Here is a 24,399-nt window from a genome sequence, read left to right as displayed (position 1 = left end):
TCTCTCAATCTCTATTTTCTCAGAAAGAAAGAGGGAACTATAGTCCGGAGTTGAAGCTTCAAATACAATCTACTGCTTTTTCTGTTCTCTGTGGAAAAACCCAGAAACTCGACAAATACAAATAGTTACTATTGTGATTTCTTCCCTATTTTTTCCTATAAAAACCTCAAAAAAAATAAACAGCACAGAAGTGAATGTTGACTATTACTGTGAGAAACTGTCCTGACAATGCACACTATTACACATTCAAATGTAAACACACAAGATATGGCATGAATGGACGTCATCCAGAGTTCGTGACAATAGAAGACAGAGAGCCGTGGCAGCACAACAATTAGAAATTGTTAGGAACTCGTGAGTCGTGCACTCGTCGACTCATTTTTTTTTTTTAAAGCTGAAGAGATAAGAGAATAGTTCGGGGAGAAAGCAGCAGAAGCACAAAATGTTCTTGCCCGTGTGGTTTCTTATGAATAATATGAGATTACAGCCAAAATAACTCAGCATAACCTCTGGAAACATATCTTAGAAATGCGTTTGACATACTTGCTGTGAGTCCTATTTCAAAGAAAGCAACACATTCATTATGATTCCTGCTCCTAATTGCTGTCTAATTTGTGTGGGACAAATTCTGATAAACATCTATTTAATCTGAATGACACAAAACTATTAAATCAGTTTTTCTCCCAACATTACAGTCCTGTTTATCCTAAAAATGACCATTTATCCATTGGCCTACAAATTTTTGTTGACCAGGGGTTCCTGCCACACTTAGGCTGAGCGAGCTCCAAAATCATCAAGCACAAATATTTTCCCTGCATTGCCAGCAACTGGATGCCAGATAATTGCTTATGCACAGCAACAGCCTGAAAGGCAACAAACTTTGAATTTCTCCAGGGATCAGCAGGATCAGCAGCGCTAATTAAATTGAGGGCATCCACAATGGCTTCATTTATCTGTTTTCCAATGTTTTAATTTTGCTTAAATTATCATCCTCATGCTTAATTAATACTGTACAATTTATTAGAGCTGTCGCTCATAACATTTCATGAACTGAAAGGAAACGGAAAATATATACATTCAGTATTTTAATAGACACAAATACTGACTATGAGGTTTGAGTTTATTATGCATATTTTACTTTTTTTATTTATATAGATGATTTACTAGGATTCTGCTACTCCTTTGAGAGAGGAATTCTGTGTGTGTGTGTGTGTGTGTGTTTGTGTTACAGAAAGTGCATGCTACTGTACTTTAATGTATGCTTGTGAGCCTCCGCATGCACATGTGTGAGTGAGTGTTTGTCTGCAAGCGTCTCAGTGTGAGGTTCCCCTCTGGGCGTCCCCCCTTCCTTCAACATCTCGCTGTTTGATGTCAAGATCTGACACTTGCTGTCTGTCTCTCCCACTTCTCAGCCAAGCGACCAAATCCCAACAGAATCCTGTGAATTATTGCAAGATTTTTTCCCTTTTTTTTTTTTTTTTTTTTTTTTTTTTTAAGAAAAAGGGAATATTTTACTCTTTTTTTTTCTCCTACACAGGCTGCTTGGTGTAATTACCCAAAGGGTTGGTGAATTCTGTCATACTGGAGACGACATGACGGCTAAACTCAGCAGCGAAAAAAAAAAAAAAGAAGAGAGACATTGTTCAAAAGTGATCTGTTCTCTGTATGGGTTCCCCGTGCAGAGCCTCTGCAGGAGCTGCTAGCCAAAAAGTCAGAATATCAGAGCATTTCCAAGCATTTTACCTCAAATGTGAAAGATAAAGTATATTTTTCCACAATTTTAGCACAGACTGAAAAAGCTTGGCTTTTGACAATATATTCATTTTTTTCTAATCAACCAGTTCCATGACTAGATCTCAGTGTATGTAGATCAGTCCAGGAGAAAGTGACGGAGCAGCCTCTACCACGGACGGCTTACAGTCAAGTCGGCCCCATGTCTGCTCCAGAGCGACTCCGCACACTAGAAGATCAGGAGAGGAAAATGTGGTGCGATCTGTCTTCTGTTGTCTTCTAGTGTGTGGTCTCTGAATCGAGGAAGATTTACAAAACCCTGTATTGTGTACCAGCCTTTAGATGTATATGTAAATTATATTCAATTTATATCTGTTAGTTTATGTTATTTAAGTATATCTTAATTATATTATATCTAAATTATATTTAACTGTCAGTTATCTTACATCTGTTATTTAATTGTATCTAACCTAAAGTTATAATTGAATCATATTTCATTTTTCTATGTATGGTTGGGCTTTGTAAATTTATATTTCTTTTCTCTATGCTGCTGGAACACTGCAGTTTCCCCCTATCGGACGAATTAAGGACTTTCAATCAATTAAAATCAATCTAAATTATTCAAATGTTGCTGTGTGATAACATGAGACAAGGCACCAATCAAATTTTATTTGTAAGTGTAAGTAGCATTTCTCATTTGCAAAAGAATTAAATACAATAGCTGCATGACAATAGATATCTGTACTTCCATTTAAAAGCTGCCTTTGAATGATCAGGACTCTATGGCTGTAGCTCTGTCACTTCACATGACTGACTTTGTACCAATATGGTTCCTTCTTTCAGTATGAAGATGTCATTTAGAACTGTCCTGACTGAGGAGTTTGCAACAATGTATCATTTTAAATGACGTCATAATCTAATTTGACCTAGATATGCAAATGAGCCTACATATTTAATCATTAAGCATTTAATGTAAATATTAACATTATTTCACATTATGCACTTTCACTTCAATCATTCTGACGCTGTAGTATGTATAACACAACACACCGTTCAATTCAATTCAATAAGGTTCCTTCTTTCTTTGCACAAACTTCATGTCAGCTCAGGTGGACTTCGCAGGGGGAAAAACCAGGCTGAAAGCAGTGAATTACAGTTCCATAGGCACCAGACAAATTAGCCGGTATTTTTTATTTTTTTATCTTTTTTTTTCAGCGTGCGAAATACAATGTGTGGCGTGATACAAGCCCTGTCGAGTTTGCATGGGGCCGACGTGGCTATGGGCCGACTTGACTGTACCCCATCACGGACTGTGGACAGCGCACGCACCCACGCACACGACACGACAAAACTTCACTTCTTCCTCGTTTGCTACCACTTGCAAAACTACCACCACGATCCCCCCCCCCCCCCCCCACCACCACCACCACCACCACCACCACCACCCCCAACACACACACACACAAAAACAGTTCTGTAGGGCAGCTGAGGGTGCACACTTGACAGTCCTACTCATTCACTTCAGCGCACAAACATTTACAGTTCAGGAGATAAACACTCACCGGGCGCCATCTTGTTTTCTTGTGCCAGTCGGCCAAACAGAGGCGGTCCTACTGCCTCAGTCTTACAGGGGCACTGAGTGGGAAAAAGCCCCCCCTATGTTTATCATTTGTATCTCAAACTTGTTTAATATGGTTTTCTTTTCATTTAAAGGCCACAATTATGTCTTTTGTGAATGTACTACTTTGTTTGCAACGCCCAGTAGGAGGGGCCGAGCAGCCATTACTGCAGAGCTCGGCAGAGTGCAGCAGGGTTCACAGTGTTTGAGTGAGCTGAAAGTGCAGATGCAGGTACTTGATAGAGCAAACTGACTGCGAATGCTGTGTTTATTGGTTGTGATCAAGGAGCAATAGAAGAGCTCAGAAAAAAACCAAAGCCCTCTGTAAATATTGTAAATACTTTCTTTTTGCACTTTTTTTTGTGTCACTGGAGTTTGTGGAGCAGTGAAATAAACACCTTAAACGGTCATCTTCGACCACGCTATATTTGTTGAGACGTTTTGTGGAACGAACCCCATCGCAGAGAAATAAAACGATTTAGGTAACTTTGAATATGACATGGTTCCTGGTGCCTGACAGGTTGGTTTGGGATATTTCTGACCTTGCTGATCTACTAAAGCACAACCATTTCTTGGTTTTTAGAGAATGTTACAAAAAAAAATTTTAAAAAAAATTACGTGTTCTTCTCTTGTCAAAATGGACATAAATCTGGGAGGAATGCTCACAGCACCTTGTCTTGACTCAATCTCAGGCCCCTGAGGTCTCGGCCTTCGGTTCATCTCGGGATAGGTGCTCGTGACAACAACACAACCAGCTGCCTAACTAAATAACATTTTTTGATTCATTATTTGATAAGTTTAATTTGCTTATAAAAAATCTCATTTTGTACCAAATTCAAATGGATTTTGGTGCTAAATCTATTATATTAACTGTGGATTTGACAGATCTGCATTGTGTCTTGAAAACTTTACTAGTTTTTAGTAACAGCAACAGGGCCATGGAAGTCCTATGATCAATGTGGAAGAGTTTTAATTAATAATCGGTTCTGAATGCTCTTTAGATCAAAAGCAACTATTTACTTAGTTTGCATTTCATTAAACTTTTAAAGATTTTAAACCATTTGTCAGTTGCATTCACCATATCACCACAGCTTTCAAAGAAACTGCAGCTGGACCTGCTATTGAGCGGAGTACAGATGGCAGCAGTGGAAGTGAACGACTTGTCCCTGGGACAGATGTGTGTCACAGAGAGGCAGACACGACGCTGAAAGGCTCATGGCCGCCCGGCTCTGGTTATCTCCCCAGTTCTCGAGTGATTCAGACATTCCTCCGTTTCCCATCATTCCTCTTCCTCCCACTGCCTCTCTCTTTCTGTGTGCGATTCAATTTCTTTCTCTCGACATCGATTTACATTCACCTCTCTCTATTTCACAAATATTAGCTTGTATCTCTCCCTCCATCATTAGTGTTTGATGGCTGTGTCAATCCCACCCTCTTTGAGCCTCTCTATCCAACATAATGTCTTCCTCGCTGCACTCCCACGCTCCCTGATTCATTCGCTCTGCGCAGCTTTTTGTCTCGTATGTTCACTCCTGCCATGTGACATTAACTGTACGTCTGAAGGCCTCGTTCCCCCAATTCGCCCCTTCAGCACTGTTCCCACTGACGGAACCCACTGCCGCCCTCCTCCTCTCTCTAACTGGCTCAAACTCTTCTGATTACTGGAGATTGATCGCCGGCGTTTACTCCTGGTAAGGATCTGGGCTGTCACCGGGTCTCCACCGAGACCACAGTCAAAGCCATAAATCTGTCTGTGGACGTTGAACCACAACACATCATGTATGTGTGTGTGTGTGTGTGTGTGTGTGTGTGTGTGTGTGTGTGTGCTGTGAATGGCAGAGATGAATTCGCAGGGCAGGGAGATAGATGGTGTGTGTTCCTTGCGCACTCCCGAGAATCAAACAGCAGGGAGGAACAAAAAAGAATGAAGAATGCTGCCTAAAGTCGGGTCATTTGTAATTTTTCTCTTCCCAAAATGGGCGACTTCAAGGCGAGGGCCTCTGGGCACAGCTTTGGTCTGGGGTTACAAAGTAGCTCACATGTGTCAAAGAAATACTTTCAATTGAAGGTTTAGGACATGCAGTGCTCCAGCCTGAATGAAAAGTAGCTGCCGATTCATATTGTTTAGTTCTTGCAGCTATTCCAGCGTCCCGCAGTTCACTTATCCTTACCCGAACATTAACGCTACCGCACATTGCAGTGTTTCATTCTGCTGCTCCAGATCTACAATCACTATTCTTCTATTAAATGTAGGCAGGGAGCAGGCTGATTTGCCATTCATCAAACCACTGAAGCAAGCTGTAGGGTAGGTTTCTACTGGTGGAGGCACCACCGAGTTTCTGGGAGACAAAGGAGCAGAAACATCTGTTATTTTTTTACTTGACAGGAACGAAGAAGTGCGTTTTAAGGAGGGAAATAACTAAAAACCACTAAACAAGCCAAGATGCAATAATTAACATATTTCATAGTCATATTTTATTCACAAAATCTAATTATTGCATCCTGTGTTATTGTACACTTGACGTATTTTCCCACAGTTTCATGTCCATGTTGACATAAAGAAAATATGAATCCCATGACAATGGGTGTTTCTTGCATTAATTACTTTTGGGTGATAAGAACAGCTTATCCTGCAATTGCACATGTAGATATTTAAATGTCAGTGGCGCAAACAAGAGTATTCAGTAAGCAGGTCTAATTAATGAACAATAAAAATAATAATTTAAAAAGAACTGTCCAATGTGTCTCCACAGACGCAACTGGCCCACAATTAATTACTCAAGAACAAATACACCTGCTGTGGGAAAAAATAAGGAAAGCATACCGACACACACACAAGCAGTGAGCGTGCAAGAAGCAGAGTGCGGCTTCTGACTTTTTCGGGAGCAGGAGACAACAAGTTGACCATATTTAGGACATCTGGAGAGCAGGAGAGGCGGCTCGCGGGGAGAGAGAGACAGAGCAAAGGAGACAGAAGAGAAACGAGGAGAAAAATATGTCTCTCCGTCCATCGTGTCGAGCAAAGAAATGATGAGCACACAGAGAGAGAGCGAGCTGGAGTGAAGCTGTACCCTGTGGTTAGGGCTTTGCAGCGAACAGAGAGAGGCAGAGGGAGGATCCGCGGTGCACATATACAGCCTTTCACATTTCCACAGGGCACGGCCGAAGCCGTCTGATTCCAGCATCCCCTGCATGGGAGCATGACCTATTTCAAAACAATACTTCCCCGGCTGATGATGGTCAGGAAATACCTCCTCCTCCGAGTTTTCTCTCACATTCCTAATCTGTATCTCACAGTCATTGTATTTTTTTTTTTCTTTTCTTTTTCTCTCCCTTTCTGCTCACTATGAGTCAGAGCCACGTTGAGCATTCAAAGGAGTGTGAGGGACAGGATGTGAGCAATGGGGAGGAACGAAATGACAGGCTTAAGACGGAGGGGAATGTCAGAAATACAAGGGTGGCTTCAGAGGAAAGGTGGCGAAACAAATGTATGAGCACGAGAAAAGATAATAGGAAGCGAATAGGACAGAATGGAATGCATTGTCATTGTTTCAAAGAAATAACTGCAAAAGGAACAGGGAGAATAAAAAAGAAAATGAACTATATACAAGAATAAATAAAGAGCACGAGGTAGTACTGGGGGTTATTGCGCCTTAAATCTTGTGCAGAGAGGTGTGGTGGTGGCTGCCTGGGGTGGAAAGTGCAGTTTGTTTGATGAAGTTGAGTCTGTGTCTCCTTCCAGAGGGAAGCAGGGACAACAGGTGACGGACAGGTTGGGTGGGGTCATTTAGAAATACAGCTGGCTTTCTTTTCTGATTTTCAGAGTCTGTCTCTGAGGCGAGGAAGTCGTCTCATCATGATGCACTGCAGGAAGGTGAGGTGAGTAAAAAATGGATGTGGCGTCATTCACAGTCAATTAAATGAGGTTCAATATAACCAAGAGATAGTGAAAAAAAAAACATGGTAGTAAAACCTGAGCTGTGTTAATAACAAAATAGGAATTTTTCACAAGATGCTAAAGACAGTGATGGTTCTAAAAACAGAGTAAACTCCAAACATCAGCAGTCATCCTGCTCCATTTACCGTGTATTCACTGCAGGAGAACTTCCTTGTTGAAATCAGAACGAAGGAAGACATACTTTATTAATCCCTTTGGGGAAATTCCTTTTTCCACATCTACTCATCCTGTTTCTAGGATGCAGTCGGCGGCCACATAACAGCACTTCAGGGAGCTGACGGGGGTCAAGGGTCTTTTTCAGGGAGCCAAAGTGGTGAACTGGGAATCAAACCTGCAAACTCCCAACCCACAATCCACTTCTCCAACCTTGAGGTCACCTCAGCAGTGCTTTTGCATTTCCCTTATTTCCCTTATTTCCCTTGAAAGGTTTTTTCCATCATAATGTACGGTTATACAGGTAAATACAGTATATGTCCAGATAATTATATTGGCAATAAACCGTTTTTTAAACTGTGTGATGCATTTTGAAGTATATGCTGTGTTAAACTGTATCGTCAACACTTCAGATTTTTACTGAGCGATATTGCTAATTTCATAGATTTAGCAACTATCCTTAACTGCCAATCATTCCTGAATCTTGAAAAGTTCTTTTGGCAAATTACTGAAAAGATTCTTTAGATAGAAAATATATATTGCAACCACAATATTAGAAGTTGTAAGATTTAGACATCTTGCACTGTCAGGAAGTGAGGCTACAAACCCTCTCTGGGAGGAAATCCCACCGGATTTATTCATTTCTTTATTTATTTTGTTTTACTGGCGTTACAGCTACCCTTCTGTGTGCATCTTCAGCATCTTTAGTTTGTAGCTCTGCGTTGTGCTGTCAGCGCCGACCACAAACTGAAATGTGCTGTGTCCGGCGCCGAGGTACTGAAGAAATAGTTCGGAGAGAGACTTCCATACATGGAGGTCGATCTATGCCCTGGAACTTACACCAGCATTCAAACTCAATGTTCACTTTTGTTTGAAAAAAATAAAAACTGGATCCTCTGCTCTTATTCCTGAACTACATCAGAAACTGACGACTGAGCTATCCCCATGACAACTAAGTCACTGACTCTGGCTGTGAAATATGGTTGAAAAGTCCACGATGACACTTGCAACTGGACCTTGAGTTTGAGATCTCCTTTTGTCGATGCTCCAGTTCGCAGCGCTGTGACTGGAAGCAGTCAGGGACGCGTGGAGGAGCCTCGCTGAATAGGGCCTATAATACAAGCCATCTCACACAACAGGCCTTTAAAAAGCAAGTCAGCAAGTTACAGTTTCACTGCAGGGCTTCATCGGCCACTGCTGTGAGCTTTTAAAACGGCTCGGAGTATCACATATCAGCATTTTAGCACGGGTGCAACAATGTATTCTCTCTAAACTCTAATATTGAGGGGTGATTAGAAAGAGTGTTTTAAGAGAAAGTGAATCATAATGTGCGTCATGCTGTCGTCAAACTTTTAGCAAGCCTGGACTGTAAGCGCGGCAGCAAATGCTGCTCGCATTCCTCTGCTACGAAGCCCGCGCCCTTGGTGGCGCTCCCCTCATTAAAGCCCCATCAAGCCGGTCACATCATTACCTGTTTACTCCGTTCACTCCTCCCTCTCTCCCCCTCCCTCTCGTCTGCTCCCTCTCTGTTCGCCGGCCAGCTGCCAGGCACTCCAGAGGATATTCCAATTAGCAACAACATACAGAGACACGTAAATGTGCACTGGTGGATTTTCCAATTAAATGCGACACAACAGAGAAACACACACACACACACACACACACACACTCAAAACGTGGCTGCTGGACACTGTGAATAGCTATGCAAACATGGCGTGGATGCTGATCAGCCCATCCAGGAGAACAGGACACTTCATCTTGTCGGATTGCATTTGCTCGCGCACGCACGCACACACACACACACACACACACACACACACACACATACACACACAGACACACACAAATAAACCCTCATCGAGTCACGAAAACACACACCGATGGCTTCTGCATCCACAACATTATCAGTTGATGTCTTTTAGAGAGAGTAGTAGGAAACATACTTGTGTTAGGCCGCTCCTGGATAAAGAACATTTCCATTTAGAAGAAAAAAAGAAGAAGAATTCAAAAGAACTTCTTCAATAACTGTTCCAAAACTCTCAGAATTTATGTGGGAGAAAGAAAAAAATCGAGCAAGCATAGGGAAAACACTGAAACATCTAGCCAGAGTATGATTTCCCTGATGTGTGATTAGACAGGATCGCTTTGATGTCAGCTTTTTGCCATGCGACAGAGCCTGGCAACCCGCCTTGAAAGAAAAATGGGCTGAGATGCGGAGAAAGGGAGGAATGAAAATTGCTTGAGTGACGCTCCAAAATGGGAAAGGATTAGAAAAATCGGCTCATTTTTATTGAAGGAAAAGGTTGGTGTGGTTCTGAACGTCGGGCGAAAACATGGCTGTGCTGGTGTTAATGTGGAAGGAAATCAAAGTGTGTGACAGAATAATGGCATCTGGAAGCTTGTGTTGATGTCTATCTCAAGGACACAATGACACTCTTAAAGAGCATTTAGTTTTTTTCTTCAGGCTGAAAAATCATTCCTCATCGTCGTATTTGTCATCTTTACGCACATGCATATGCAACCACTTGAGATCAGCAAAGCAGATGAACGCCCTCACCGCCGTGGCTTCATCCCGGTTTATCTCTTAGTTATCTAACTATACCTCACGGAAAGATAAATGTGTGTGATGCATACAGGGAAGCTGCAGTAAAAAGACCTGCCGCGATTCCCAGCGAGTCTATAAAGTGTTTTAATGTTGAAATCAGAATAGACACACTATCGAGAAATGGAATCAATACACCACCACTGCTTCGGCTCACTATGCACATGCTTTTATGAATCAGATTAGTTATAGGAACGTGTGTATGTGTCTGCACCTCTGTTACTCCCCGTTTCTAAACTGATAAGCTGAAAAGACTATTTCTCTGAGGCCGCCGCACTATCGCTCAATCACTGACACACCTGATTGTTGTTTCAGTGCGGCGGTTTGCTATTTCTCTTTGCTTATGGCCCATAAAGATCATCTGAGAGTTTCTGGTGACCCTTCATCACGGTTATAGCCTCCGTACAATGAGCACTTGTAGCGAAAATGGCATCTTTACTTTTTAGATTGTTTTGCTTGAGGGACGTTCAGGTATGTAACATTTAAAAAATAATCATAAATTAAAAAAAAAAAAAAACCTTCTAGAAATTTTTTTTTTCTTCATTTTTTATTTGTTATGTGAGCCCTGTTCATTTGAAGCATTTTTAATGGAATTTCCTGTAGAGACACACGTCTCACAGTATGTTTCAAGGTGATGCACGGCAAATAGTTTCAGGGACGTTAGAGAGAATTAGTAATTATTTACAGGAAATAACTATTTCACTGAAAAGTAATGAAGCTACTTCATGAATTACTGGATATAAAAGAGTCACAAATGACTTCAGGCGCGCGGGAAGGTGTTTTAAGTAGAGCGGGCTGGCAAGTGAATGAATGAAGGAGTGACGTCATCGCATTTTTTTCCCTGCTGTATAGCGCATCGCCACTCACGCTACTGGCTGGAAGCCATATGATACACACAAATAAACATTAGGAAGTTCTAACAAATTCACATTTTACTAAATTTTTTCTCCATTAGGAGGTAGGCAGCAGTTCGCCATTTGACAAGAAAAGACGAGCACAAAAACACTTCCACAGCAGTAAATCGCTGCCATTTTAAGCGCTGTCCATGGTGCTGAAGATGCCTGACTTAGAATGACTTAGAAGAATAGTGTGTTAATTTTAAACGTTACGTTCATATTCTATGTTAATTTAATTGTGTTGCTGTGTGAATGTGCACCTGGACTCAGAATCAAAACCTTTTTGCCATGAGGCTACAAGAGATATGATAACATTAGATGAGGTATCAGCATTTAAACCTGTATTTTATAGGTAAATTAAATGTATGAAAAAAGTTTTATTTTCTGCTGAAGGTAGGTTAAATGAAGTATTACGTCCATCAGATATTTTCCCTCTGATATCATAAAACAATGTCAGAAAACTCAGGGAGTTAAACGGAAAGACCCTCCAGCAACACTCTTGACTGTGTTGATGTACGACTACAGCAAACTGTAACCAGCCCACTTAAACCTTAGTAATTGCACGATGCATCGCTTGTCGAAGAACGTCGATCAATAAACATTACTGCAAAAAATAGAAATGTTTGTACAAACAACCTAAAATATGTCATGAAATGCAACACTCAGGATGAAATCAAACATAAAGCGTGGCTGCTTGGACACGCCTGATCAGATACATTTGATTTCTGTAATGCAACTGTCAGAAAATTACACTCAGTTATGGGAATGAGCCCAACAGCTCAACCTTCTAAAAGCCCGGACCGTGGAATGGATCCAGTCATTCAGCCAGGCTTAAATCCTCAAGTACTCATAGAAGGATTGTCAGAAGATTTGGCGCTCGATGCCACATAGCTTCAGTTGGAAAAGTCCTCCATCCTTCAATCTCAACCTATTCAGTCCCACTTTCGACCAAAATTGGCAAAGAAAATGTTGGAAAATGCACAAAGAAAAACACACATCTACTCACCCTTTCTGCAGACTGCGAAGTGCCGAAAAATATGGGTATGAAGGCCAACCAGATGATGCAGGTGGTGTACATGGTAAATCCGATGGGCTTCGCCTCGTTGAAGGTTTCGGGGACGCCTCGCGTCTTGATGGCGTAAACTGTGCAGGTGACCATGAGCAGGATGGAGTAGCCCAGGGAGCAGATGAGCGACAGGTCCGAGATGTCACACTTGAGGACCCCACGAGCCGCCATGGGGTCCTGGGTCCGCTGCTCGCCGTAGTCCACCACGGCGTGGGGAGGGTCCACGGCGAACCAGACAAAGACCCCCAGGAGCTGAACCGAGATGAGGGAGAAGGTGATGACGAGCTGGGAGGCGGGAGAGATGAACCTGTGGTGAAGAGGACAACTCACTTCAATGTCATTATCCACAAAATCATTTTGAAAACGAAGCATTTTTAATAACTTTAGGTCCAGCACTCAACAAAAGGAATATATTAGAATTTGAAAACAGTGTTATCTAAATGAGGCCTCAATATCCAAAAATACAAACTGCGTTTTAATTCCGGTCCTTCTAAGGAAACAACCTGTTCCTTTAAACATTTAAAATCCAGATCCTGACAACCTGCAGGAACAAAACATACTGGCACATGAAAAAAGAAAACAAAGGTTTCCTGTGAGTGTTTCCTTGAGCTGAATAGAGCTGAAGGAAAACAGCTGAGCCTTCTGGGTAGCAGGGACGTGAACCTGAGCAACTTGAGCACTATTAAATTCAAAATTACCATTGGAGCCACTTGGTTGACTCTCCCAGAGTCACGCTCACTGAGTGCAAACAGTACAATAGGTGAGCGTGAGTTCATGACTCTCATAAATAATGCATGGAAATAAATGATAAGTAATGATTCCAAGTAGTGTAATAAGGGGGAAGCGGAGGTTAAGTCTGGGGAAAACACATAATTGAGTGCACTCACTCACAGCAACATTTGGCGCCACTAAAACCATCCAAATCTCCATATTGAACACATAAGCAGAGAAGTGACGAATGTTTTAATTTTCCGTTTTACCTGGGTGCCGTCACGGACTTCTTCCCTTGCTCGAAGATGCGGTGTATCCTGTTGGTCTTGGTGAGCAGCGCGGCGTAGCTGAAGCACATCCCCAAGCCCAGGAAGATCCTCCGGAACGAGCACACGCCCACGTCCGGCGTGGCGATCATCAGGAAGGTGATGGCGTAGCACAGGAAGATCCCCGTCAGCAGCACGTAGCTCATCTCGCGGCCCGACGCCCGCACGATGGGCGTGTCGTTGTACCGGACGAACGTGACGATGACGAAGGAGGTGGCGATGATGCCGAGCATGGAGATGAAGACGGGGAACACGGCCCAGGGCGAGTGCCACTCCAGCTTGATGATCGGGATGGGAACGCAGCCGGTGCGGTTGCTGTCGGGCCGCATCTCGTACGGACACAGCTCACAGGTGAACTCTGACGCCTGGAAACGGAGAGACGTGTTTTTATTTTATCCTATTAAACATACAAGTACTGTAAATCTGGCGAGTTAAACGCCTTGTTAAAAAGAACATTTTACCTATTTCTGTACACTTGCTCAAGAATCAAATACTTGTTTTTGCCATGTTTTCATACTAGTTCCATTCAAATAAAGTCTCCAATCTACAGTCAGGCGTCAACACATTATTGATTCCACGGTGAACGCGTGTATCTGTAAAATGAGTATCGACTCCTCGCTCTGACAAGCTTCAGCCGCCGCCGCCGTTATGACTGCTATTTTCTTTTGCCTTTATTGCTTGGTGTGCAGGGGGAACTCTCTGCCTATATACTTGCTCGCTTGCGGATTTCTCTAACTTAATAAGAAGGATGATGGGCTGCCAAATTGCTCCCGCCGATGATATAATTAACAATGGGGATGTATCTTTATAATGCATGATGAGACCTTTTCCCTCACCTCAAATTAGACACAACTCCGTCTGTTTTAATGGCATCTGTGGGGTTCTTTCTGCATGCATAAATATAAAAAAGGGCCACCTAAGTGGATCGCCTTTTTTGATAACTTCACTTGAGTTGAAAAAAAGAAGGGAAAAAAAAACTGCTGTGGAGGAGGAATATTGAAAAAAGATGCCTGGATTTCTTTTTCTTTTCTGAAAATGTCAAAGTCAAATCAGTGAAAAAGTTCTGGCTCAGGTTCATTAATACTGCCCTCCAATATTATGGGGTTCATTATAAGGCAGGTGTACAAAGTTCAACCGGTGTTTGACATTTGGGTTAAAGTGAAAAGGTTAAAACAACCGTCGACATCAGCTTCATCCAAATTAGTGTTGCTGTGGTGGAGTCAGCGGCAGCTAACATCGGCCAAAGGTTATGAGACGGATTGGGAAGTTTCTGCGCTCAGTCACATGAGTTAATGTAGAATATTTAACCAAAAAGTGTAGATAAGTTCCTTCAATTGTAAGGAATCGTCAGAATTTTTAAATTATACGAATGTTTAAGATAGTTCTTCCTCAGAGATGTACCTGGTAGTGGTATCCCTCACAGCGCTCGCAGTGCCAGCAGCACGGCACGCCTTTCACCACCTTCTTCCTTTCCCCCGTGCGGCACGGGACGCTGCATACGGAGGCCGGCAGGGACGGATCGCCTGTCCTCCAACGCATGGCTTCCACCTGAGAGGAGAGGGTTACGCCAGTGATTATTTACCATTTCCAACAGCTGAATAACACCTCCTGTATATGATCCAGCGCAGAGATTGGCAGCCATCTGTTCAAGCTGACATTACTGTGTGTTAACAGTCCTTTACCACTTGGATTTCCCTGTACCTGCAGAAAGTGTGTCTGCAGGGCTTCTTGGAGAGCAATTAGCACAAGCAGATCCTCTGATCGCTTTCCTGAGTGCTGCCAGGCACAAAACTAACACCAGCTAGTCTGGAAGCCAGCAATCAGACCATAATCAGATCTGGCACAAATAGGCCATCTGTATTTCCTTCTGTGTGCACGCGTGAGTGTGTGTGTGTGTGTGTGTGTGTGTATGCATATGTTCGTCCATGTGTGCATTTTGTTTGTTTGTGCTTGCGTCGCACTGGCATCACTATGAATCCCAGAGCCTTCCGTACGTCTGGCTTGTGTGAGTTTGCATGAGTGCGTTGTAATTTGAGGTGATGTGAGCGAGTGTTTGTAATAAAGTCTGTCATTATATCGAGCCCCAAAGGTTCACTCATTGCTGGCAGTGCCGGGGAAAGAAAAAAAAAAAATGGAGCAATACGGCTTTAAACAGGCAAAGAAGCAGCAGCCCTACAAAACTAGTTGAAGGAAGAAGTCATGTGGGACACACAAAGTGAACTTCACTCCGTCAGTGACACACATAGGAACACACACCAAGTTGAAACACCAACATCGGGTCCGTTCGCAGCGTTTTGTGCTGCACGTAAATCTCAAAGTAGATAATTTGAAGCAATTTATCCTGGCTGCCGCATTCTTTCCTTTGTTTATTGAACGCTTTTAGCTCATTATTTATTCATGGCTTCACCTTAATCCACACAAAAGCAGGTTTCGCACCTTGTTTTGTAAGGAAAAAGCGAATAAATTATGCACAATCCAAAACAACAAAGGCCCAGTCATGAACCTCTCTTTCATTAATTACTAATGTGACATAATAGCAGGTATAATAGGTTCCCGCTTAAACTTCAAGGGGTTCAAACGCGGTGCGCATCAACAAGCGTTGATCACAGGACTCACCAGTTTAACACACTCTCCTCGTCCTGCTCGGAGCTGCCATGTCTTTGTACGGATAACACTGCTGACTGATCACAACCACTTCAACCTGCAGCCGGCACAATGGCGTCCTTTGCTCCTTCAAGCTTAACTGGTTTGTTAAAAAGGCTTAAATGCATCTATTAATTTGTCAACTGTCAAAAAGGCCCGATGGTGTCTGAACGGCGAGGTGGCTGTCTCCTTCTCCTTCTGTCTCTCAGCCAAGCAGGCCGTCCATCAGCCAGCAAGCAGTTTGTGTCTATTAGTCTTCTCATCTGTCATCCGGCCTTTCTAATGAAGTCCTGGGCGGATTTACAACTACAAGCCCTCCTGTGCGTTTAATGAGTTCATGTGCAGGCGTGTGTGTGTGTGTGTGGAAGTGAGTGACTGAGACAGAATGAGAACATTTAGAAATGTTAAATTGTTACATTAAACTCAAGAGGAGCATATAGGACATCCACAAAAATACTCAACTCCGAACGATCTTGAGCTAATCTGGCGATCTTATGCCAGTCTGACCCAGTTTCCTGTTCTGCTGATCATTTCCAGCTCAGTTTGGGGCGGCCCTGTTTCCTGAGTGTGAGTTTTCCAATAATATAAAGCTTATTGCAACGAAACATCGTTTCATGTCCTTCTTTTTCACGTCATGTTCTGTAGGTGTGTGCCCACATGGTCTCTGAACAGATCATTAAAAATGCTCATTTCCGTTTTATTTTTGCTCCTGAATAAGAACAATAACTCAAACAAATCTGTGCCGATAACAAGGGATTTGAAATTCATGGCAGCTGCACAAAGTCATGGTGAGCTTTCATTCTTCTGAGGTATCCGAACCATAAAGTATCAGAAACTTCAATAAAATCACTCATCACATCAGAATATATTGCTGTAAAAGCATATTTTTCATTATGACACAGAAGCCACTGACTGGAATCATAAGAAAGGTCAACCTGCTGCCGGATTACAACAGAGATGCAAGACTAAAGGTTTCCATTTTCCCTTGAAAGCCTTGAGTGAATGAGGCCTTCCAGTCAGTTTAGCGACAGCCAATAAGCCACGTTCCTCACTGATGAGTTGGAAACACCGGATTAGCCTCCTCTTCTTACCTCTGCTTTATCCTGACTGCAGGCAACTTCTGGAGGTAAGTAATTGTGTGCATTTGGGTGGGAGGTCAAAATAAAGGGAATCAGTGTAGTCAGTTCACTTTGCACAGAGGAGTTTTTTGTTTATTTATTTCTTTTTAATTTTGACTCCAGGCAGTGAGTGATTTTGTTTTGGAGCGAGCTGCCAGATAAGCTCAGTAATGGTTTTATTATTTCCATTGATTCAAGCAATAACTGTCCCTCCTAATCAGCTTTTTGCTGATTATCTTTACATTTGCTATTCGTTGAGTAGAATGAAGGCTTTGTTTTTAATCGCAGCTCTGCTCCTTCCTGTCGTCCTGGTTAGAAACAGTGTTTCTGTGATCATGCCATCTGGACAGGAGTGTACGTTTGTATTTTCCTTACTTTCAGGTCTAATTTATTGGTCCAGGACCCGATGACTCTGTACTCAGCGATGGACCTGTTGGTGATCTGGTACTGGAAGATGTCGTATCTTCCCGGGGCGTCTCCGTTCTCATTGAAAACCACCGGCGTGCCGGCGCTTCCTGCAACGAACAGAAGGAAACAGACATTAGCAAGTGCAGTAAGACATTGCACTGAAATTGTTCTGGATACCGGATCGCAGCTTTTTCTCACAAAAAGTGAAGCGCAAATGAAGCAACGCGTATTGCACTGATAGAAAATCACGATTCTACAACGTACAGTTGATGTTTTGCCTGCATTTAAAGAAGTGGCATTTTCTCAGGCAGCAGGTTTATGAGCTGTGATTGCAGAAGTGTCGCCCCACTTTAGTTCTCAGTCTGCGTTTGTGCGCAGCACAGTGCCGTGATTGAATACGCACACGCATGGGTAAGTTTACGTGGCCTCTGCGATTTGGTTTTCTCATCGCCAATAAGGCTCAACACAAACCTTTTATCCTTTTCCCTCGCTGTTCCCTTTATGTATGGATACAATCGAATCAAACTGCTGAATCTGGATTAGTATAAAGGAAATCCAATTACTGTGTTCATGCGGCGAAAGCACTGCATAATGGAAATTCCACCTGTGTACAATAAGTCATTGATATGGCGGGATGATTTCAGGGATGATGAGGATGTATAAAACACAGACGGAGAAGTGAGTATCCAATCGAAAACGGAGAGGGTAAAGGTGAAGACGGGGAAAGCAATTGCGGCCAAACAGAAAATATCAAAAGAATGAAGTATTCAGCAAAAAAAAAAAAAAAAAACAGAAATCGGTTTGAGATAAAAATAGAAATGAAAAGAGAGACAGATAAAAAATAGTGGGCAGATGGCAATTTCACAATATGACAAAAAGAAAGTAATCACATGTACAGGAGTGGGGAAAAGAAGATGAAAAGAAAAAGAATGCACGCACAATGGTGGGGAGAGAGAGAGCAAGCAACAATGAGCAGAGACACTATTAAGACGGTAAGAAAGATAAATGAAGGAAGAGCGGATCAATACAGAGACAAGAGCAGACATCTCAACTCCTCATTGACGCTGCAATTTTTGAATAAAGTCCATTTTAGAGAGAAATAACAGAGAACTAGCGCCAATTCAATGAGCACAAAGACATTGAAACAAACTCACTGACATCCACATTACTGTAAATGTACTATAAACACAGTAAGGACGAGAGGAAAAATCCTTATTCTTGATTTTACACCATCAATATAGATTAACAAGTGGTTAACAAGTAAAAAGTAAAAAAAAAACTTTTTGATTCAATGTTTCATCTATTATCTGAGTTTCTTGTTTCACTCTCACAGCAGTCAGAGGATTGCAGAGTCACTAAGAAACGCAGCAATTAAAACTGCTTTCGGAGCCCTGGCAGGTACTTTTTTCTACATTTTTACCGTGCAGTGTGAAAGCAGTCTGTTTTTACCGGGGAGTCGGAAATGATTATTCAATCTGGATTCGGCGGTTGTGCCATTTATTGGCAATTTCTGAGCAAGGCGGGTAAAGGCTGCGCCTCTTTTTTTTTTTTTTTTTTTTTTTTAAAGGCAGCGTAAATTACTGCAAACGCACATACAATAGACAGGACAGGTGCTGGCATTATCAAGCCAATGCGTTTGGGAGGGGGGCAGGTTGGAAAAGCCCTGAGCGGCTGCGATTAACATTTTGCTTTAAAAGATGCCAGGGCAGGATTAGCAGCCGTATGGATTTTCAGTTGAGGCTTGTTTGGTTTGTTCAACATAAAATTTACTGAAAACTTTTGGTTTGGGGATAGTTTTATGAAGGATTTTTTTTATAAAAATAGACCCAATCTAAACAAGAAAAAGTGATTGTACTAAAACTTATTGTATTCTGTTTTCAGAGGTATTCATTTATCTTTCATTCACTGACGTTTGGTCTTGAAATCACATTCTGTTCTTTGAACAAACATCAGCGGGGCGTATTTCCGCTGATAACTTTGGTGCCTATTATTCCTTATCCGGCCTGACTTGTGACGATAATGTCATTCAGAAGCCAATTTCGAGATGAATGACAGAAAAAAAAAAAAAGCTGACAAGTTCCACAAAGACACCTACAATGCTGAAAGGCCACCAGGACAACGCAGGGTAACATGAGGCGGCAATAAGTCACTTTGATTCACAGAATTAAGGATAAAATCTCAGAGCTTAGTAGCTCGGAGAGGTTCGGGGCTCACGTAAGGCCAATTGAGAGTTTAGATGGTACACAGAGAGGAAGTCTGTGTGTTCCGAGGCACGGGTTGAATGTTTTTCCGGGCTCTTCTTAACTCCAAAGGCTTTCTCCTGCCATCCAAACGACTTAGCCTCCACTGAAGTGTCCTCGAGCAAGATGCCGTTTCCACCGCTCGCCAGAGGCAATGCTCTGCAGCTTCCCCGCAGAGTCGCGGCCCTTTTCCCTCTGGGCGTTCGCAACAGGATGTCGCAAATCCCACAACTTTCCTGAAGACTTGTGAAGAGAAGCTCACAGGTCGCGAACCTTTGTTCCGTAATTACAAAATAATATCAAATGTCGGATGAAAGGCGATGCGAAGTGAAATTTGGCTGAAAAAGATACGTATGCAAAACTGGGGTGAAATAAGAGTGAATCGCGAATATAGGCAAACGGGAAAAGAAGATGAAGAATTAATTTGCGTTTCCAGTTCAAATGGATTCGACGTCAGTCACAGCCGAGAGAAATGAAAGCGAGATAAGAAGGGAGCAAGACGCAGCAACTCTTAGACAGCTTAACGGTCAAAGAAAGGGAGATAAAGGCGAGAAGGGGGGGGGGGGGAATAATGACAGAGGAAGACAAAAGTGAAATAAGAGAAAGCGGGGCAGCAGGAATGCATCAAAACCTGTCCGTCTGACACTGAGATGCAGAGGCACACGGGTCGACTTGAAAGCAAAGGAAGATAGGGAAATGAGGGAGAACAAGAGAGAGAATGTCTGAATATTACATAGCAAGGCAGCTCAAAGGACTCCGAGCTTTCTTGGTGTGGCAGAACAGGGGAAGAATGAAACACTTGGGGGGAGGGGGGGGGGGGAGAAGAGGAAAGGACAGAAAAGCAGAATTTGTGAAAATATCAATTAGCGCAGTTTTCAAAACTCTCCTCGGCCGACAGAGACGGAGCTGATGGAAGATGTGTGCAGATTGCGAGGAAAAAGAAACGTTGGAGAATATCAGGCTGTTCCAAACTCTGAGGATGAATAGCTTCATACCAAAGTTTTTCACAGTGTTTGTACCGGAGACTAAATGTTTATGACGGGGAGATAGAAAATGACACCGCAGCAAGCATTAATAAATCATGGATCATGTGATGTGTGTTGTGTGTATGTGTGTGTGTGTGTGTGTGTGTTTTCGCCGACAGGCTTCCATCTGTGTGCCATGCATCCACAGCACTAATAGGAGAGAGAGAGAGACACACAGACAGGCAGTGGAAGAAACACAAAAAGAGAATCTGAAATGACAGAAGAAAAGTAATAATTAAGCCCCCACTTATCTCACCCCCACAAAAAAAGAAAAAAAAAAATCCCCGTTGTTTCGATAAGAGGAGGTAACAGTGAGCAGCTGGTCGACTCCAGTCCTTTTTGTTCGTTTCTGCTCTTCTCGCCCCCTCTCTGCCTTGTTTTTTTTTTTTTTCCTTTACTTTTTGGCAGTCTTTTTCAACCCAGTTTTCACCGCTCGCTATAAAAACGATCCTCGTGGCCAACCCCCCCCCCCTCCCCCGTCCTTCCAGCAACAGCTGCTTCTCCTTCCTCTGCTCTCTCGTTCAAAGCGTATTTTTGCCTCTCTATACCCTGAGCTCAAGCTCTTTACCTCCGAGCTCTGCTTCACCCCGCTGCTCTCTATCTTAAAAACGACTCATTTTTCAGCCCTCTTCCTCCTCCTCGTGCGTTTCCTGAGCACTCTAACCTCGATCCGTCCCTCGATCTATCCATTACTTCCCCTCAAAAAAAAAAAAAGAAAAAAAGAAAATCATCTCTCCTCTTAGTCGTTCATCATTTTACCTCATCTGAAGAGAAGAAAAGAGACAGAGATAGTATGAAGAAATATAAGAAATCTAAATGCTTGAAGATTCGGAGATGGAAACAAAGCACGAGAGGGCTGTCCAGTAAAACGGCGTTCCAAACAGCAGCTAAAGTCGCAGAGGTAAGCTTTGCAAGGCATCCTCCAGTAATTACACAAAACTAATTTCGGGAGCTAAAATTTGTGTCACGATCTGCATTCACTGCAGTCCCGGAGAAAATGGGGAGGAGAGTGGAGTGCGAGTAAAGCGGGGAAAACACAGAGAGAGGGCCATATTAAGTTGATCAAAAGAGACAAAACAGCCCGACCGGGAGGGAGGAAGAGAGGGGGGGGGGGCAGAAATACAATTTAGAGAAAATGAAAGCCAGCGAGAACAAAAAGTAAAGAAAACAAGAAACAAGGAGTTATATTACCAAATACGGCAACAGAAGAGGCCCCGGTCGCACTGATAACGCTGGTTATATGTTTCACATAACTCATGAGATAAAGTCGCGTTAGCTCAAGTTAAAGGATATTTTAGACGTATATGACTGGTCGTGTGTCTAAGCTTCGTCTTCGCTCCACATATTGACTGAACTGTGAACAAGAAGAGACGAAATCCGCAAATCTTTCAGTGTATGAAGAAATATTAGACAGCTAAACAAACAAATGCAATTGTGCTTCTTCACAGCTCATTATTTTATCATCAAAAGTAGGAAAAATAATCTCTTTACGTTCCGACCAAACACACATATTAAACGATGCAGGCAATGATACTGGACGACCCGAGGCAGATGATGCAACATCTGTTGAGCCCGGCCATAAACCGGACCTCCATTAAACTCCAAACCATTTCTTCCAAGCAACCATGTCATCATGTTGTCCAACAGCCGAAATGGAGGGCATGAGCGAAGTGGGCGAGTACATCAACATGTATGAAGACCAGACTGACGTGCTGAAGGCTCATTTCTCATTTTCTGCACTTTAGAAGGTTCTGAGTCGGGTTTCTGAAGTCTGCAGCCAATGCAGTTTCCTGAAAAGGAAAAATTTGAAGTTGAATTTGATTGAATTTTACAGCCATCAGAGTCAAACTTATCCTCTACTCTTTAGGTTTTCTTAGAATCCACAACTAAACGTAGGATTTACATAAGTTTCGCTCATAGGCTCCATTTTCAAGTGAAAATGGAAAACTTTTATTTCATTCTGAGGGTTGGTTTGCAGGACAACGGTGCTCAAAGTGACTAAGAACATACGTTTTTGAAATATGAAAGTCTGACATGATCTCCTGCAAACCTTGGTTGTAAAACGTAGTTACTTAAGTGCCTGTTGTCTTTCAATTCATCTCAATCTGACGTGGCCATTCTCTTCTGACACCAATACGGCATTTTGGCTCACAGAACTGCAGCTCACGGGATATTTTTCTGTCCATTGGACCACTTTGCTGTAAACTCTATGGATGGTTGTGCACGAAAACCCCCGGCAGATCAGCAGTTTCTGAAACACTCCTCCATTACGGCGAAGAACTTCATCATATCAGTCTGTCACCGCCTCGCCGGGGCTGACACTGACAGTATTTGACATACAGCTAAATGCAGAGCTCAGCGGTGCCGGAGCCACCAGTTAATGTGAAGTGCTTCACATGGCGTGCGCGCTGCGTGAGAGCACCCCCGACTGCAGACGAGCCCAAACCACCTGGACTCCACTGAAATAATGTCAATAATCTGCTGCCGACTCCCTGCTGTGTGTGAGTGGGCAGCAGGGAGTAAGTAGAACATTATGTGTGAATTAGGGAGTTTTATATATATATATATATATATATGTATATATATATATATATATATATATATATATATATATATATATATATATATATATATATATATATACATACCAAAAAATCCCAGAATCCCTGAACCTTCTCCCATCTTAATGTCATGTTAACTCAATTAACTGATAATCTGTCTCAAACCTGATAATTAGAATGAACACAGCCAGATTGCATAAGTATCCACCGTCTCATTATCACACTTGTAATCAATTAATTGCCTGGTTGTGATCTTAAAGGTTGAATTGTAAGCTAGAAAAGCGTCTGAGCAGCAGCTCTGCAGGTGGAGCTCTCATTACAGGCTGTTTGTGACTCCAGGTGCTCACGTCACCCTCTGCATTTAAAAGTTCCTTCATTCAATCAGGACATCTTTTTTGAATTCGAAATAAAAGTATTCTAATTCACAAGTACTCAAATAAAAAAAAATTCCATTAAAAAAACTCTTCTTGCTTATATTAATGTCTTTTAATCTGTCCTGGATTGGCTGAAAATATCTGTTGCAGGTAAGAAAACGTCCGCTCCACCCTCACGAAGCCATTCATTGAATCTTCATCTTCTTTCTCATGTCCGTCCTGACCCAGAAAACTTCAGCAAGTCTGAGTATTTTCGTCTTAATCATTGCTTAGCTTCCTGTTTGCTTTGCTCAGGATGGATGTACTCACTCAGACCTTTCAAATCCCGTCTCTACTGTCTTTTTCACCGTCTCTCCAGACGTCACCCCCCATATAACACGAGATCCATCCCTCTTATTGTTTTCCTGGAGTTTCTCATTCGCCGAGGCCATCGAGCCATCCTAAAGTTTGCTACACCTCCGTCAGCACATCCTCCAAGTCTCTTTGTCTTCTCCTGAAGGTCAATTTGCTCAGCTCCATGTTTCAATTTCTTGTTTTAGCCGCCTCGGAGTTTCCCTTTTTCATTCTCTGCCAAATGGACAGATTTCAAATTGCTTTGATCTCTCATTTTGTTTCCTTCGTTTTGAAGCCGTTATTGACCAAGTGAAGTTCATCGTCCTTCTGCTTCTCTCCCCACACGCTTTTCTCATTGTCTTATGCACTTTTCCCCCCCCCCTCCAATTGACTCTCTGCCGCGGATTCTTTTCTTCATCTTCTTCCAAGGTCATGGCGCCTCTCCACCGCCTCTCACAACCTCCGTCTTCTTTGCTCCGTCTGTCTTTCTCAAAGTTCATTACCACCTGATCTCCGGTAAGTTTCTCTTTCAGAACTAAACTCATTTCTCCCTGAGGTCATTAGGAGCAGGTGAACTTCATCACTCCCAGCTGTTAAGTCTCCACGTCTAATCACTGAAATCCACACTCGCTTCTC

At 42.6% G+C, this 24,399-nt stretch overlaps 1 protein-coding gene across 2 annotated transcripts in view; it reads right to left on the bottom strand.

The window, feature by feature from the left end:
• The window catches only part of grm8a (glutamate receptor, metabotropic 8a), a 193,035-nt gene that overhangs the window by 11,817 nt on the left and 156,819 nt on the right, over nt 1-24,399 (bottom strand). For both annotated transcript variants that reach the window (XM_030113945.1, XM_030113946.1), the window contains exons 7-10: nt 17,198-17,337; nt 14,463-14,609; nt 13,005-13,426; nt 11,965-12,331 (exon numbers count right to left, since the gene is read on the bottom strand). In XM_030113945.1, the coding sequence (XP_029969805.1) occupies nt 11,965-12,331; nt 13,005-13,426; nt 14,463-14,609; nt 17,198-17,337 (1,076 nt within the window). The remainder of the gene's footprint in view (nt 1-11,964; nt 12,332-13,004; nt 13,427-14,462; nt 14,610-17,197; nt 17,338-24,399) is intronic.

This window comes from Salarias fasciatus, chromosome 17, assembly GCF_902148845.1.
Source record: "Salarias fasciatus chromosome 17, fSalaFa1.1, whole genome shotgun sequence".
NCBI classification, from domain to species: Eukaryota; Metazoa; Chordata; class Actinopteri; order Blenniiformes; family Blenniidae; genus Salarias; species Salarias fasciatus.
The sequence above is the reverse complement of the archived record's forward strand: the minus strand, read 5'-3'. Positions and strand labels throughout refer to the sequence as shown.